The 13,980-nt window shown below is 38.8% G+C and overlaps 1 protein-coding gene across 1 annotated transcript in view; it reads right to left on the bottom strand.

Moving 5' to 3' along the window:
- LOC124282195 (ankyrin repeat domain-containing protein 26-like) overlaps positions 1–13,980 on the bottom strand; it is an 895,780-nt gene that overhangs the window by 743,659 nt on the left and 138,141 nt on the right. The window contains exon 11 of the mRNA XM_046718159.1: positions 11,943–12,036. Coding sequence (XP_046574115.1) covers positions 11,943–12,036 — 94 coding nt within the window. The remainder of the gene's footprint in view (positions 1–11,942; positions 12,037–13,980) is intronic.

Here is a 13,980-nt window from a genome sequence, read left to right as displayed (position 1 = left end):
TGTTTGCTGTTTATAAATCTTATGTTTGTTAATAATTTCAATGTCAATTATAAGAAATATTAAATCTGAAATGTGTGTTTAATTTTATTCCATGGTTCCTGTGCATTTCCAATAGGTCAGACAGACATCTGAAACTTACAGGACCCAATGTCCTGTGACTTTGAAACACCATTCGTGAACACTGCTATTGACTTTTACCAGAAAACACCAATTCCACAGACGGAGGATGTCACCAGTACCAAACTGATGGAGTCACTCTTTGTGACTGAGAGGTCACGTAGGTAGTGGGAGGCAAAGACTGTCTGTGATCTCCAAAAACATCCCTCCATGTTAGATGCCAGTGAACAGTTGCTGTCAAGAGCCATCATAGATAGTATAAGGGCCGCGAGTTTCAAGACGGTTCGACGCAGCTGGAGGGGGATGCCCGGCATCTTTTTTAGGTGTAGGCTTGCAGGATGGTTGATCTCATGCAGACTTCTGCTAAAGAGGCTGTTGGGAGCGGGATAAACAGGTGCTTATGTAACTAGCGATGGTCTTGCAAAGCAGCGATGTATATCTTCAGTGCTCTTACTAGACAGAGCAAGAGATATTCTGTGTCGTCAGGCCTGAGTATGGTGGACAACAGCGGTATTGTGTAGAGTCTTATCCGGTTGCCCTGGCAGTTGATTTTTCGCTATGGAGACCCAATGAAGACCCAGGAAAAGCTCTGCTGTGATTCTTTCTCTCAAGCTGTATTCGGTTAAAGTCCAGGGCGTGGAGTTCTGACATACAAGCAGCAGGAGCCAGTGCTACCAGGAAGAGAGGTCACAGAACGATTGAGAGGTGCCAGGCCAGAAGATGGGAACCTCTTGGAGGTCAGATAAATTGTAGGAGCACAGTAGGGACTGGAGTTAGGCACAGTTGAAATCATATTCCCTGTCTCCTGTGTTGATAGCTGGTTAGCAAGGCTAGACACCTTAGCTTTCTTGACATATGCAGATGTTGTAGGTATTCAGCAACAACCTTGGCGGATGCAGCAGTTTTCTTAGAATTACGAAGTACGATGAGCTGAAGTAATTGCCGATGCAACTCTTCTGGAGTACCCTTTGGCGATTAAAGATTTTTGTAGATGTGCTAAACGTAGATGTAGCGATTGTGGGGACCAGTGTAGTCAATCTGAGTGAGGATGAATCAACACATCATCTTAGTTTGGTAGACTTGGTCTTCTTGCAATCCCCACCTGCCTTGGAAACAACATTCCCGCTGGGAAGTAAGGCCAATAAGGCGCTACCGAAGTCAGTTCCAGGTTCCTTGTTTGCACAATCTTTCAAAGGACTCTTTGCATAAACACTAGTGGAGGGGACGTATATGAGTGAAGACCTTCCCAGGATATTGCCAGATTCATCGATGGTCCATACCAATAGCGTCTTATGACAGTCAATGTTCATCACTGTCGAATCTGGTTGCTTAGATTTGTTCTAATGCTGGTAGGTCGCTTCAAAATTATGTTTAGATTCTAAGTTGGGAGGTCTAAACTTCTTCTGTTTATGGTTAGAATGCAGTTTTAATTGTCTCGCTATGATGCTGCCTGGCTCGGGGTTCACGGCTCTGTTTATTATTTTAGAGAATGCAGTAGTCCTCTGTTGATGTTTAGATCCGGTGAAGAGGCGATGGATACTATACCTGGGGTGTCAACATGTCTTGTGTTGATGCACCATTTTCCTATCGCCCGCCGACAATCTGTTTTGTTCAGCGACGGCCACATTTCTATACTTCTATTGAAGTGATGCTGATTCCCGTGATGCATTGATCTGAACAGTAACACATATTGCAGTACGATCATCTAAAATGGCAATTAATTTCTTGATGATCACCGGTCAGCTCACTGACTGGGCTATGGCACTTGTTGAGACTCCCACATAACGTGTCTGTTTATAACCTCAGGAATATACTGGCACGTGATATGCAAAACAGGTCTGTGCATGGGCAATGCATTCTGTCGAATACATAGTCGAAACTTCACACACAAAATTTTTGTTCATGTGATAACACAGTGAAACTGTAGAGTAGCCAGTGTTGTCGTCTACCGAGTTCCAAAGAACTAACAGTGTACCTCCATTTCCTGTAGAATGTATGACACTACTGGTGCATTATCAGGTTGACCTCCATGATATTTGGTGCAACAGATGGTTGACTGAGTGCACACGTATGATTTTTCACTACTTCTGCAATCTTCCAAAACCACTTCGGATGATGCCAAGGGGAGCTTCATACACTGTCTATCGGTGAAGGTTTATATTTCTTCACATTTTTTACTCAAAGTGACTTGAGGCTGATGGTAGGACAAAGAATTCTCTCTTGAGACAGCGCTAGTGGTACCATGTATTGAATCTTGACTCATCTGTCATGGGAAACAAGCATCTACCCCATACGAGTGTCGAATAAGGCCTTGATGAACTGCAGTCGTTAAGTTGGAATCAGCTCTGACTTGATGTTAAGAATCTAACCAAACTGGTGGTGAATTGTAGATGTTGTAGGAGGATCTGACGATCTCTGAGGGCTTGTATACGTTGGTAGTCTTGGTCTTCTTGCAATCCCCACCTGCCAGGCCTCGAAATAATTCTTGGAAGAGGCAAAACTGATTGATGGGTTTCGTGATGCAGGTAAATAGCCACGGGCCGTAGCAAAGCCAATAGTTAGCAGAAGGGTAGGTTCTTTGAAAAGGAACATTTGTCAAAGGCGGAGACCCGACGGTAGTTTGTAGCCCAAGCTGAGTGTAGATATGACAAAGGGGTCTCCCAAGGTATCCAGTTGTGAGCATATATACCAATTCTTCCGCCAACCGGGGAATCTAAGATCAGGACGACTGGGGGTGGAAGATCCTAGTTGTGCGAAGTCTCTGACATTCATTGCTTACTGTAATCACTGTGCATTTGGGAAGATGTTTTCTTGTCCTGGGTCGAAGGGAAGTTTACCTCGAGTCGATTCCCGTAGGTCTGGATTCGTCGAAACATATTGCGGCGGGCATCTGCGTTGAAGAGACTCTTGCTCTACAAATCACAACATCCATGTGTACCAGTTCCCGATCCCCAATAAGGAAGGGAATGTTGTTCCGTTTTAGGGCACAGTGTGAACATGTCTTCATTACTAGGTGGGGATACAATCAAGTAGCAAATACAGAGAGTATTTCCGGGAAGAGAATCCATCTTGTTTCTCTTCAGGTTCTGGAAAGCTGTGTCTAAACGCAGTCATATGAAACATGTAGGGACGAGATGGTAGTGTAATCTTAGATAAATCCCACTCTCCCAAGCAGACTGTTGATATCAGATCGTTCAGCGATCTATTCCTAGACAGCTCCTGTTTATCAGCGATCCTGGTGATCAAGTGTGTCATATCAACAGTATTGATACTGCCTTCCGAAGTAGATGGGTTCTACGAATATGTGTGTGATGGAGAAGTCATATGCTGATCAGGCAACTTGGCGGTTGGACCTAAGGACACTGGTCCCTAGATGCAGGTTATGGTTGCTGAGCATTCTTTTTAAAGCTCAAGACATGCTTGAACAATCATATCAAAGTCAAGGTTATGATTCGACTATGTATCTTTGAAACGATGATCCCTTGTAGCTTGCGACGTATGGGTGATGTATCGCAGAAGTAGGCTGATATCTAGTCAAGCAGGTGATAGAGATGAGCGGGATAGTTGAATCTGTAGGGATCATAGAAGTCGTAGGAATCGGGGGATGTGATGCAGTAGCCAAATCATTAGCGTTCACCGAATGTGAGCCAAAATGTGCAGCTGAAGTTTGCTGCCGAATTGATCGTAGATGGTTGATTCATATTCAGAGGTTCGTCAAACGAGGTGGGATCGATGATCTAGTCAAAGTCTAATGTCTCGCCGAATCCAAGGGGGGTCGTTGTGTCGTAAGGAATCGTCGCATCTTGCAATTTTGACGACTGGTGGATGAATGTGAATGAGATTGATGAACCATAGTGATTGTGGGAGTCGTAGGACCAAGTTCAACGTATCATCAGTGTATGAAATAAGGCCCATCCGACCGCCCCAGACGGGCTAGATTCCTGATGAACGGTCTAAATTTACAACTAGCCAGCCCAACAGTCTGGTAATTTTTTTTAGATGTTCAATACATCTGAGTAATGTCTGGTTTGGTTAAATGCATTTTGGGCTGGAACTTCAACTTCAACCCGGATGTCTGGCTGGGGTTTTGACTTATTTCATACACTGGTATCATGTGGGTTTGAAGAACATTGTATGACCATTACCCATGATGAAACTGCGATCTGGGGATTGGCAATCTGCTGGTATGCGTCGTCCCAAGTTCTCCGATGTCTCACCGAATCCAAGGGGATCATCGACTTGTGAGGAACCACCACATTGCGCCAGTTTGACGAATGTGGGATCGCCGCATCATACGAATATATGATTAGTACCAGTAATGAAACTGCAGGACTGCGGGATCGGCGATCCGCTTGATGCATCCGAGTTCTCACTCAATAGTAGTTGACAGCATATCTAGAAGTCGTCTTGATCAGATATGTACGTGAACGCTCTGTGTGCCTTCTTCACAGACCTCTTGGTTTTTAGTTGGAGAAGGGCTGAATTCTTCCGACTTGTGTCTGGAGTCCAGGTCAGCACCTTTCATGTGGTTAGCAAAGCATGCTATGTCTTTCTATCCAGTTGCAAAGTCCAATGCAGTCAATGCAAGTTGCATGAGGATCCGAAGTAGAAAAAGTATTCTTACAGTGAGCACAAACTTTTCTTTTTCTAGACAAAGATTCTTCCCTTCTCATGATGTTAAAGTCTAAAGAGAATGACTACACAAAGGGATCACATGATCAATCAGAGGACAAGCTGCATGCTTCTCAGGAGCTACCAGATATGGTAGCAGCAGGGGTGTGTTCGGGCGAAGGGTACAAGAGAGACCAAAAACTTCAGTTACAGTTTGTTTTCACTCAGCTGTCGCACCTGAGAGAGAGTACAGAACGTGAGATCGGATAAGTTTAAAAATGTTAATTTTGGTCATAAGGTGAAAAAATGCAATTCAAAGAACTGGGCTTCAATATGTGAATTCAAAGAAATGAATGTGATCTAACATCACACAAAGTGCCCATTGCATAAACATAAAAAATATAATTCTCTGACTTTTGCTACAGGTATATTTATCTTGTTAACAAAAGTAAAATCAACATGCTGAATACACTGTAACCAACGTGTATGTTGACAATAGACCGATCCAGTCCCGGCCGATAAGCCCCGCCCACTTCGTTTTTGACGTTAGGGGGGACAACCACTGACAAATCACAATGGCGTCACCGCCGGCGAGACGTTACGTGATTGCGAACGTTGTTGATGAATTCTGCTTGTGATACTTTGGTATCCGTCGTTTGTGAATGTTATTTAAAGAGGCAAGTTATACGTATGTGATTTTTGATATATTTTAGCTGGCAGATTGCAACTGGCGAGTGAAAATGAGTTACATGTCCGATGAAAAATCGTCCCGACTAGCTGAGACTGTAGGAAGCGTAATTTCTTTCGAATCAATTAATCTATCTGGCAATTCACCTCCATCACAGATATTAGCAGAAGAAGGGTAACTGAATTTTGTTGTTTGGGTTTATAATTTTATAAAACTCGTTTCGGTATCTATAAATAGATTATCAACGCTGCGCGTGGCGCCTTTACTTATCTGTTGGCGTTGTTCAAATTTAGTTCAATAATCTGAAAACATGGGTTTCTATCTTTTAATGAATTAAGAGAATGGTAAATAAAAAGCAGAAAATATTTCCCCGTCTACTACTTCATGCACCTTATTTGTTTGTATATAATTAATGTAAACAAATCAATCTCAGCATAACCTATTTGATCTTATTTGGAAATCTGGAAAAGGTAATTGGGCTTGTAAACAGTATGTTTCCATGGACGTATCTGGACATGCCCAGAAGCAAATATTCAACAGCTGATCTGCAGCAATTCTCAGTAAAGTTTCTCTCTTCAAAATCTTTACACCATGATAAAATGACACTGAATATAAGGAAATAATTTTTTTAATCATCATTTCCATTTTATTTTTCTATATGTACTTTGTTGTGGAATCCTAATTTACATACAAACGCCCACAAAACTGGACTTGATGAACTGCCAGCGTTTATGTACAGGTATGCCACAGCACCAGAACACAAAGAAGATCCAAGATACAGTCTGCACCTGTACACTAGCTGACCCATCTTCCAGAAATAGGAAACATGTGATGCAAAATCTTGGAACAGAGGATCCACAGTTATCCGAACGATTAACTAGCATTGAAATAGAATGTTACACAAAATACAAATGTAAATCTATTGTTTTTTCATCAGAGATGTTTAACTGCTAACTACTAGATCTAGTGTAAATAAGGTGCACAGAATATATCCTATGTTCAAAGCATTTTGTCAATACTACATATTGACATTATTGCTTCTTAATTAAACAATGATAATCTTTGTGTTATTAGATCTGAGACTATATGCCTAGAGGACTAACACTGATTTTGATCTATTTCATTTTCTGAGATACTTAATGGTGTCATAAAAATGATAGTAAAGTTGATTCAAAATTTGGTAAAAGTCATTACAAAGGTTTAGGAAAACAGACATGAAAATGTCCTGAAGCGTTCACCTCCTACAAACCAGTGTGCAATTTAATATGAAGCTCATTTTTCAAATAACCATCAACAAACCTTGAACAATTTGTCCAAATCCATCATTTTAATAAACACTAGCTTTGGCTCAGTCTTCAAATATTAGTAACCTCTGATGATTTATCAGAAGAATTACTTCAAATATGGGTTAAAAATATGTTTCAATACTTATTCCGTTACATGAAAAGCCTACTGAGATTTTTGTAAGTTATTCTGTTCCAGGACTGGATAATGCCTGACCAGGGTTTGACCAAAACGTAGCCTTTGCTTTTTCAAATTCTCTGGATGTTGAAATAACTTTAATAAGTTATGATACTAGCAATCACTTTCAGAATTATCTTATTAGTAAATGTAGTATTTAAAAAAACATCTAAAAGCAGGAGCCAAGAAACTAAGTTAATACCAAGTGATTGTCCTGCCATGATATGTATGGTGTTTGTTTGCCTAGTTCTGCCTTAAAATCATAAGAATCTGATATGTCAATCAATTAAATAATTATTTATAATTGATTAGATTATTATTAATTTTATTACCCTTCCACGTTTACTAAAAAAAGCAAGATTCTTAAAAAATACCTTGCTATCATTTCCAGTGAATTAATAAAAATTACAGTTGTAATATTACTCCTAACATGTACCAATATATGTGAATAATTTATGTGGTAACAAAACTTCAAATAATGTTCTCATAATTAAGATTTACACTTTATTTCACTCCGTCCAATACTGCAGAAAGTCACTATTCTTCTCACCTAGTTTTTGTATTCGATCAACATGGAGGATGGTAATTCAATTCAAAGTCCCATGCAACTCTTATTAAAAATCTGAAATATTTAAAGCATGGTTTTATAGGCACTCATATGAACTAATTTTGATATTTGGATATTGCGAAATATTCTGCTCACACTGACAATATTTCCGTTTGAATAAAAAATATTACTCCTCGAATATTTTGCTCTGTTAACAAGATACTGTAGGCCTTCAGATTGTGCTTATGAAACTTAAAACATCCTAAAATGTGTGACACATTGAAGTGTGTATAAGAGCGAAGGGGACAATATCCGCCACATTGTTCTTTCATGTAACAAGTTTTGCTATTTCGGTCAACCCTAACCGAAATGGAGATTTGTTTACATTGTGTCACGGCTTTCTCGCCTATCTCATTTGAGCTTTATGGCGTACCAACTCAATGCCTAGTAGTGACTAAAAACGTTAAGCAAAAACAATTTTGTAGTTACAAGAATTGTCCGTGTTTATAACACTTGCAAAGTCTTAAACTGCTATTTGTTGTCATCAATTGGTAATGATTTTGCACATGTGCAAAAGTGTGGAAATTCGTGCAAATTCTCATCAGCAGGCAGACGTAGGTTTCCTGAACGATGGTGCAGACATTTAACTGATCGTTAGGCCTGTCGCGTTTCTTGATCCGCCTCCATTTCTGTTGTCTTGACCGTAATGGTTTTGTTAAAGGTACACATCAAATCGCAGCAATATGTAATAAATATAGCGTGTGTAAATGGCATAATTCGAAGCACATCGCTTTGGAGGCATCGTTTGACCCCAGAAATAAGTCTGACAAATCCACAAAGCGCGCCCGGCCTGTTGATTGGCCAAAATTGACGCATGCGTCAGTTTTGATTGACAGACTGGATCGGTCTATTCAGCAAAATTCTCCAGGAACACACTGCAAATAAATGTAATGAGACCCCATGATGCAGACAGATGTAACAATGTATAACAAGCAATTCACCTTTAATGCACAAGGTAACTCAAAGTATTGCATTCTCAACCAAATTTAAACTTTACACTTGTTGAACAGAAGCCCACATTGGATGCAGTATGCGCATTATCCTGAAAACAGTTGTTCAAACACACAAATATTTTCAAGACTGACTTTGACCTTGACATGAATGTCATAGTGTATGAAATATGCAAAAATGGTACTAAAGAAATTGCTTAAGAAACATTCAAGGGAAGTCTTGAAAGTCTATGAAGAAAATCCAGTGAATTCAGGTTAACATGCAGAAATCTTCAAAGTGTCTTTGTGACCTTGAAAATTAAGTGAAGGTCACCAAAATTGACTGGTCCTTGCACTTTCCCTAGAAGAAGCTTGGTGTCAAATATGAAGAAAGTCCAGTGAATGTTTTTTGAGATATCTTGCTGACCATCTCGCATGCAGGTTAACATACTGAATCTTCAAAGTGTCACTGTGACCTAGAAAATTAAGTGAAGGTCATCAAAATCGACAGTAAAACGTTAAAGTCCCCTTGTGACCTTGAAATGAAAGTCAAGGTCACCAAACCTGACAGGGACCTTTCTTATATTGTGATGAACCTAGGTACCAAATATGAAAAGAATCTAGCCAACGGTTCTTAAGATATTCCAATTCGTACGGAAGGATGGGCGGAGCCTAATATTATATAATAATAATAATAATTTCAAAACTCTTTTTTCATGAAGGTGCAATAGATTGTTAAACGAAACTCCTGCTATTTTACCCGCGATTAAAACAACTTTTTCTAAACGACATTTGTTAACCAGAGATAAGGAACCATACCAACATTGGAACCAAAAAGATAAAATGCTTTCAACAAAACAAAAATAAAGGATGGATAATACATGTTCATTTACCTTAAATGATCACAACCTGCGCAGGAAATGTAATCTCTGTTGACATTTTTTGAAAACAGCATCTGTATTAGCATTCCTATTCAATGTAATATCTATAATTGTGCCAAGGTATTTAAAATCATTTACAATTTCCACATCGTCGCCCTGGGTTTATAATGCTTTGATTGTTCCTGAAATTAATAAGTATTTTGTTTTCGTAACATTCAACATTCGATAATTGTTCTCACACCAGGTCACAAAGTAAGAAAGTTCATTTTCTTGAATGAGTCCTACTAACGCAGCATCATCAGCAAACTTCAGTTAGATTGTTGGGGCTGTTACTAACCAATCATTTGTGTACAGTGTGTACAATACAGGCAAAAGGACACATCCTTAAGGGGCTCCAGAATGTGTATACAAGATATAGGAGTAGGCGGAATTAACCTTTACAAACAGAGGTCTAAGTTAGAAATTTCTCAATCCACAATAAAAGATTATAATTTACCTCCATATCCAAAAGTTTCTCTGACAAAATGTGATGCTGGATCGTATTAAATGAAGAAGAAAGTCCACAAATAAAATTCTCACATAGGATCCAGGAAGCTCTAAATGCTTGTATACTCTGTTTAAAATACATAGTTTTTGCATCTTCAACACCCCTTCTGGCTATAAAAGTTAAGGCGACTGGTCTAAAATCATTCATTTCAGTGGAATTAATGTTTAGAGGCACTGGCACAATCTTTGATGTTTTCCACATTTTTTAAATAACATGACTATCGATGGAGAGTTGATACAGTCGGCAAAAGACATTACACAATTGTTCACAGCAATGTTTCAGGACCTGAAACATCTGGTCCTGGCACTTTCCTTATGTTGAGTTTTGAGAATGGTAGTTTCACTGTTTCTGGTGTTAAAATGATTTTGTTCCCATCTTCACTGTTTATCACAGCTTCCCATTCACTGCTGAAGTCATGTGTGTCATCTTGGAGCGGTTGACTCATCTGCTGTTGCACTAGTCTTTCCAGTTCATCCCAAATGTGCTCGATCAGGTCAGAGTCCATTACACCAATACTGGTGTTATGTAAAAAGTTACACATCAGAACTGCATCATCTCCATGATGCAATATTAGTCTAGGACCATGTAGCTGCAAGAATGGCAGAAGAAATGTGCTCAAAACTTGGTCCTGATACGTTATAGAAGTCAAATTCCACTGGATGACAATCAATTGATACCTATTGGCAGTACAAAATGCTCCCTGAACCACGACCCTGGTCTCAACCTCAAGAACACAACACTGTATGTGATGTTCTCCCTTCTCGGGCCACACCCTTAGCCTGTCATCGGCAAAGTGCAGTTTGAAGCTTGATTTGTCACTGAAGACAGCCTTGTTCAACTACATCTGGTTCATTCTGGCATGTCTGTGGACCCATCATAAATGTTGCGCTTGATGAAATTCCATCTGGACAGATTTTGTGCATTTTCATCTAGCTAGGATACATATGATGCCCAGTTGATTCCTGGGGGTCTATGCTGACACTTTACCATCTTCTAATGGAGGTTGCAGCTCAAATATGTTGCAGGCATGACATCATCTAAATTGTATGTCACCTTGGTGTGACATAACATGCCACACCCAGTGCCCAGAGCAATCTGCAAGGGTTCCCATCTGTTGAACATGGGCTGTGTATTGTCGGATGACTTCAGACCAGGATTCATGCAACTGCTGCATGAGACTGTCCAGCATCAATCCCACCCATGGCACTCTCACTTTGCTGATTATTACTACATGGCAAACTTGCTTTTTGATTAAATTTGCATTTCTGTTCAGCAAGGTGATCATCTCACTCACTGGACATGATAGTTGTGTTTCATGCTTTTTCACTCTCTATGGCCAACTGTTTCACATAGGTCGCAAAGACTATGTTCAAACCACCTACATGTTATTGCTGTGTGACTGGCACAAGAAGAACATAAAATTAATTACCTTCCTCCCAATTATTACCAATAAAGTGGATGTCAAGTTTCTAATTTAGTGGAGTGTACATGGTGAGATGTTAAAATGTGACAACATTGATTAATTCAGCACTGCATTAGCCAATGCAAAGATGTGTCACTTAGGAGAATATGATGCATTTTGAAAACACTCATTAAATGTTGAAAGTAGTGACAGGTGAACACTAGTAACATGCAGCAGTGCTGTTATAGAAATTAGTCATAGTTTTCAAGTTCAGATTGTATGTTCATTTGCCAGAAAGAACAGAAAGTAGTGATAGTATCTATAACAGCTTACATGACATATGCGATGCCTACATTAAGAAGCAGCCATTAGGATGTTATTATTACAGTTTGAAAAGGATATATTTCTTGTTAATCTGAGGGAAAAAAATAAGCACTGCTGTTACAATATAGCCATTCTTCGGAGGGAGGGGGTGGTGCTAAAGACCTGCATTCTTAAAGCTGTTTCTCCCAAATCAAGGTGGTATGCAGGGATATAACTGTTCATGGATGCATTAAACCAAACTCACTAAACACAAGAAAAGAAAAAAGCATGAATATCATGAAACAGATAATTACATGACCACTTGACATACTTCAACAGGATTTGCTTACTGTTCAGATTTCTTTAAAAAATCTGAATTTTGTTCATAACACTTACCTTGCTGTTTCTCCACAGCTATAGGTTTTGTAGGCATGCTTGTTCCAGATATTCCAGAAGGAACATAAGCACCAACTTTTCCTGATGGAGATGTCTGTGGGGTTAGAAAATTAAGTAAAACATTCTGAAAAAACTTTGAATGTCAAGCACCCAGTCTGCTTATTTGTTTTACCACAAGGTTCTGTAAACAGGATGGGTAGTTTTTTAATGAACCTTCATTACAAAAGGGCAAAATTAAGCCATATGTTTTGAAGAAAAGTAGTGCTATGACACTAGCTCACAAGACATCTACTTTTCTATTTACCAATCTGACAAAGGTGTAGCTTCATTTTTTATCAAGATGCCTTAAATTAACACTATATGAGGTGAGCATCTCATCCACCAAGTCCACCTGTAATCTACCTGGCTGCCATATTGAAATTCCAAATTTCATGCTCAGAACTAACACCCTGATAGTGACACACATCTCCACTAAAATTTATCTGAAGCCATCAAGGCATTAGAAGAAAGAAGTATATGAAAACAGATGACTTCCTAAAGCTTCGCACATCATCCTTCAATTAAGGCGAACTGCAAATATGATGCAAGCCCAACTAATATTCTTACACGACCTCTGTGTATGCTTGATTCAGACTGGATAAAGAAAGGGTATGCTATTTTCAAATGTAACCTCTGTTAAAAGGTCTTTACACAAAAACCCAACATGCTTACGAATACATGAAAGGCATACAATATTGATCTTGTTTTTCCTCTATCAGATGCTGAGTTATAAAATATATTATGAAAATTATTTAAGACAAAATGTTTACAAACCATTTCCTGATTACTGTTCATTGACATCTCACCAACGTTAGGATTTGAAAGGCCACAAAAAATACTGCTTGTTTCCAAAGGCAAGGAAAACTCCCAAACAAATGTTCCCACATGACAGCTTAATTATGAACCCTTGCTGCAAGCTGGTCAGTCTCTGCTCTCCCGACTGTGATGGACACAGGGACTGGGCTACTGACCACCTTGGCAGAAGTCCAGTCCCTGTGTCCATCACAGTAGGAAGGGTGGATGCCCATCAGGCACTGTTATTTGAAAATATCCCCTGCAGTTCTTGTCTGATTGTAGTATCCCAGCAGTGTATGTCTTTTTTCCCTAATACGTGGATGGTATGATGACTGATCCAATTTGATCCTATTAAATTCTGTGTTTTTAACCTTGATATTTCATCATGTCATGTAAAAATATGATGTCTAATAGCTATGGGATTAAAAACCCACATTTGACTTATTTGACTCTGTAAACTAAACAACCCCCCTTTGCCATTGCTAGGAAAATCTGACAATTTACTTAGGTAAATAGGTATATACAGTTTTTAACTTTAGTACAAAGCAAATGCTTACATGTATTTCTTATGCCACAATGAAGTTGCATTTGTATCCTCAAAACAGTGTCGGCCCCTAATTTTTTTCAGGCAATTGTAAAATTGTACAGCGAGAGGAATAATGAGTTGAGTTAAAAAAACAAACACTGATCAAAGGATTAACCGATAGCACGCTGATTGATTAATTACTTTTATCTTGCACAGCGGATTTGTCAAAAGGTAGTGTTTATGTATGTAGATTTACTAACAAACATTGAATATACCCACATTCTGTCATAAAGTGCCTTTTTAAAAACAACATCCTTCAAACAAATGATTAACCGCCAATATGTTGATTGCCCATTGTTGGCTATATCATGGAATAATTATTCATACAAAATTCATTATTAATTAGTACCACTACAAGCAATATATTAGGATTAAGATATTAGGAAAATATATATTATATTAGTTTCATCATGTATCAGTAATAGCTTAGAGAAAGACACCAGTCATAAGTTGTATTTCACTTGGACCCAAGACCCTTATCATAATAGTTGTAGTTGTACTAATTAATAATGAATTTTGTATGAATAATTATTCCATGATAGCTATATCGAAAGGAAATTTTGTTTATATTATATGTTTTAATATTCATAATGATTAAGACACTAAATCTAGACCCAC

This window comes from Haliotis rubra, unplaced genomic scaffold, assembly GCF_003918875.1.
Source record: "Haliotis rubra isolate DU_JTF1 unplaced genomic scaffold, ASM391887v1 Scf295, whole genome shotgun sequence".
In the NCBI taxonomy this organism is placed as follows: Eukaryota; Metazoa; Mollusca; class Gastropoda; order Lepetellida; family Haliotidae; genus Haliotis; species Haliotis rubra.
This window is presented reverse-complemented; position numbering and strand designations above follow the sequence as displayed.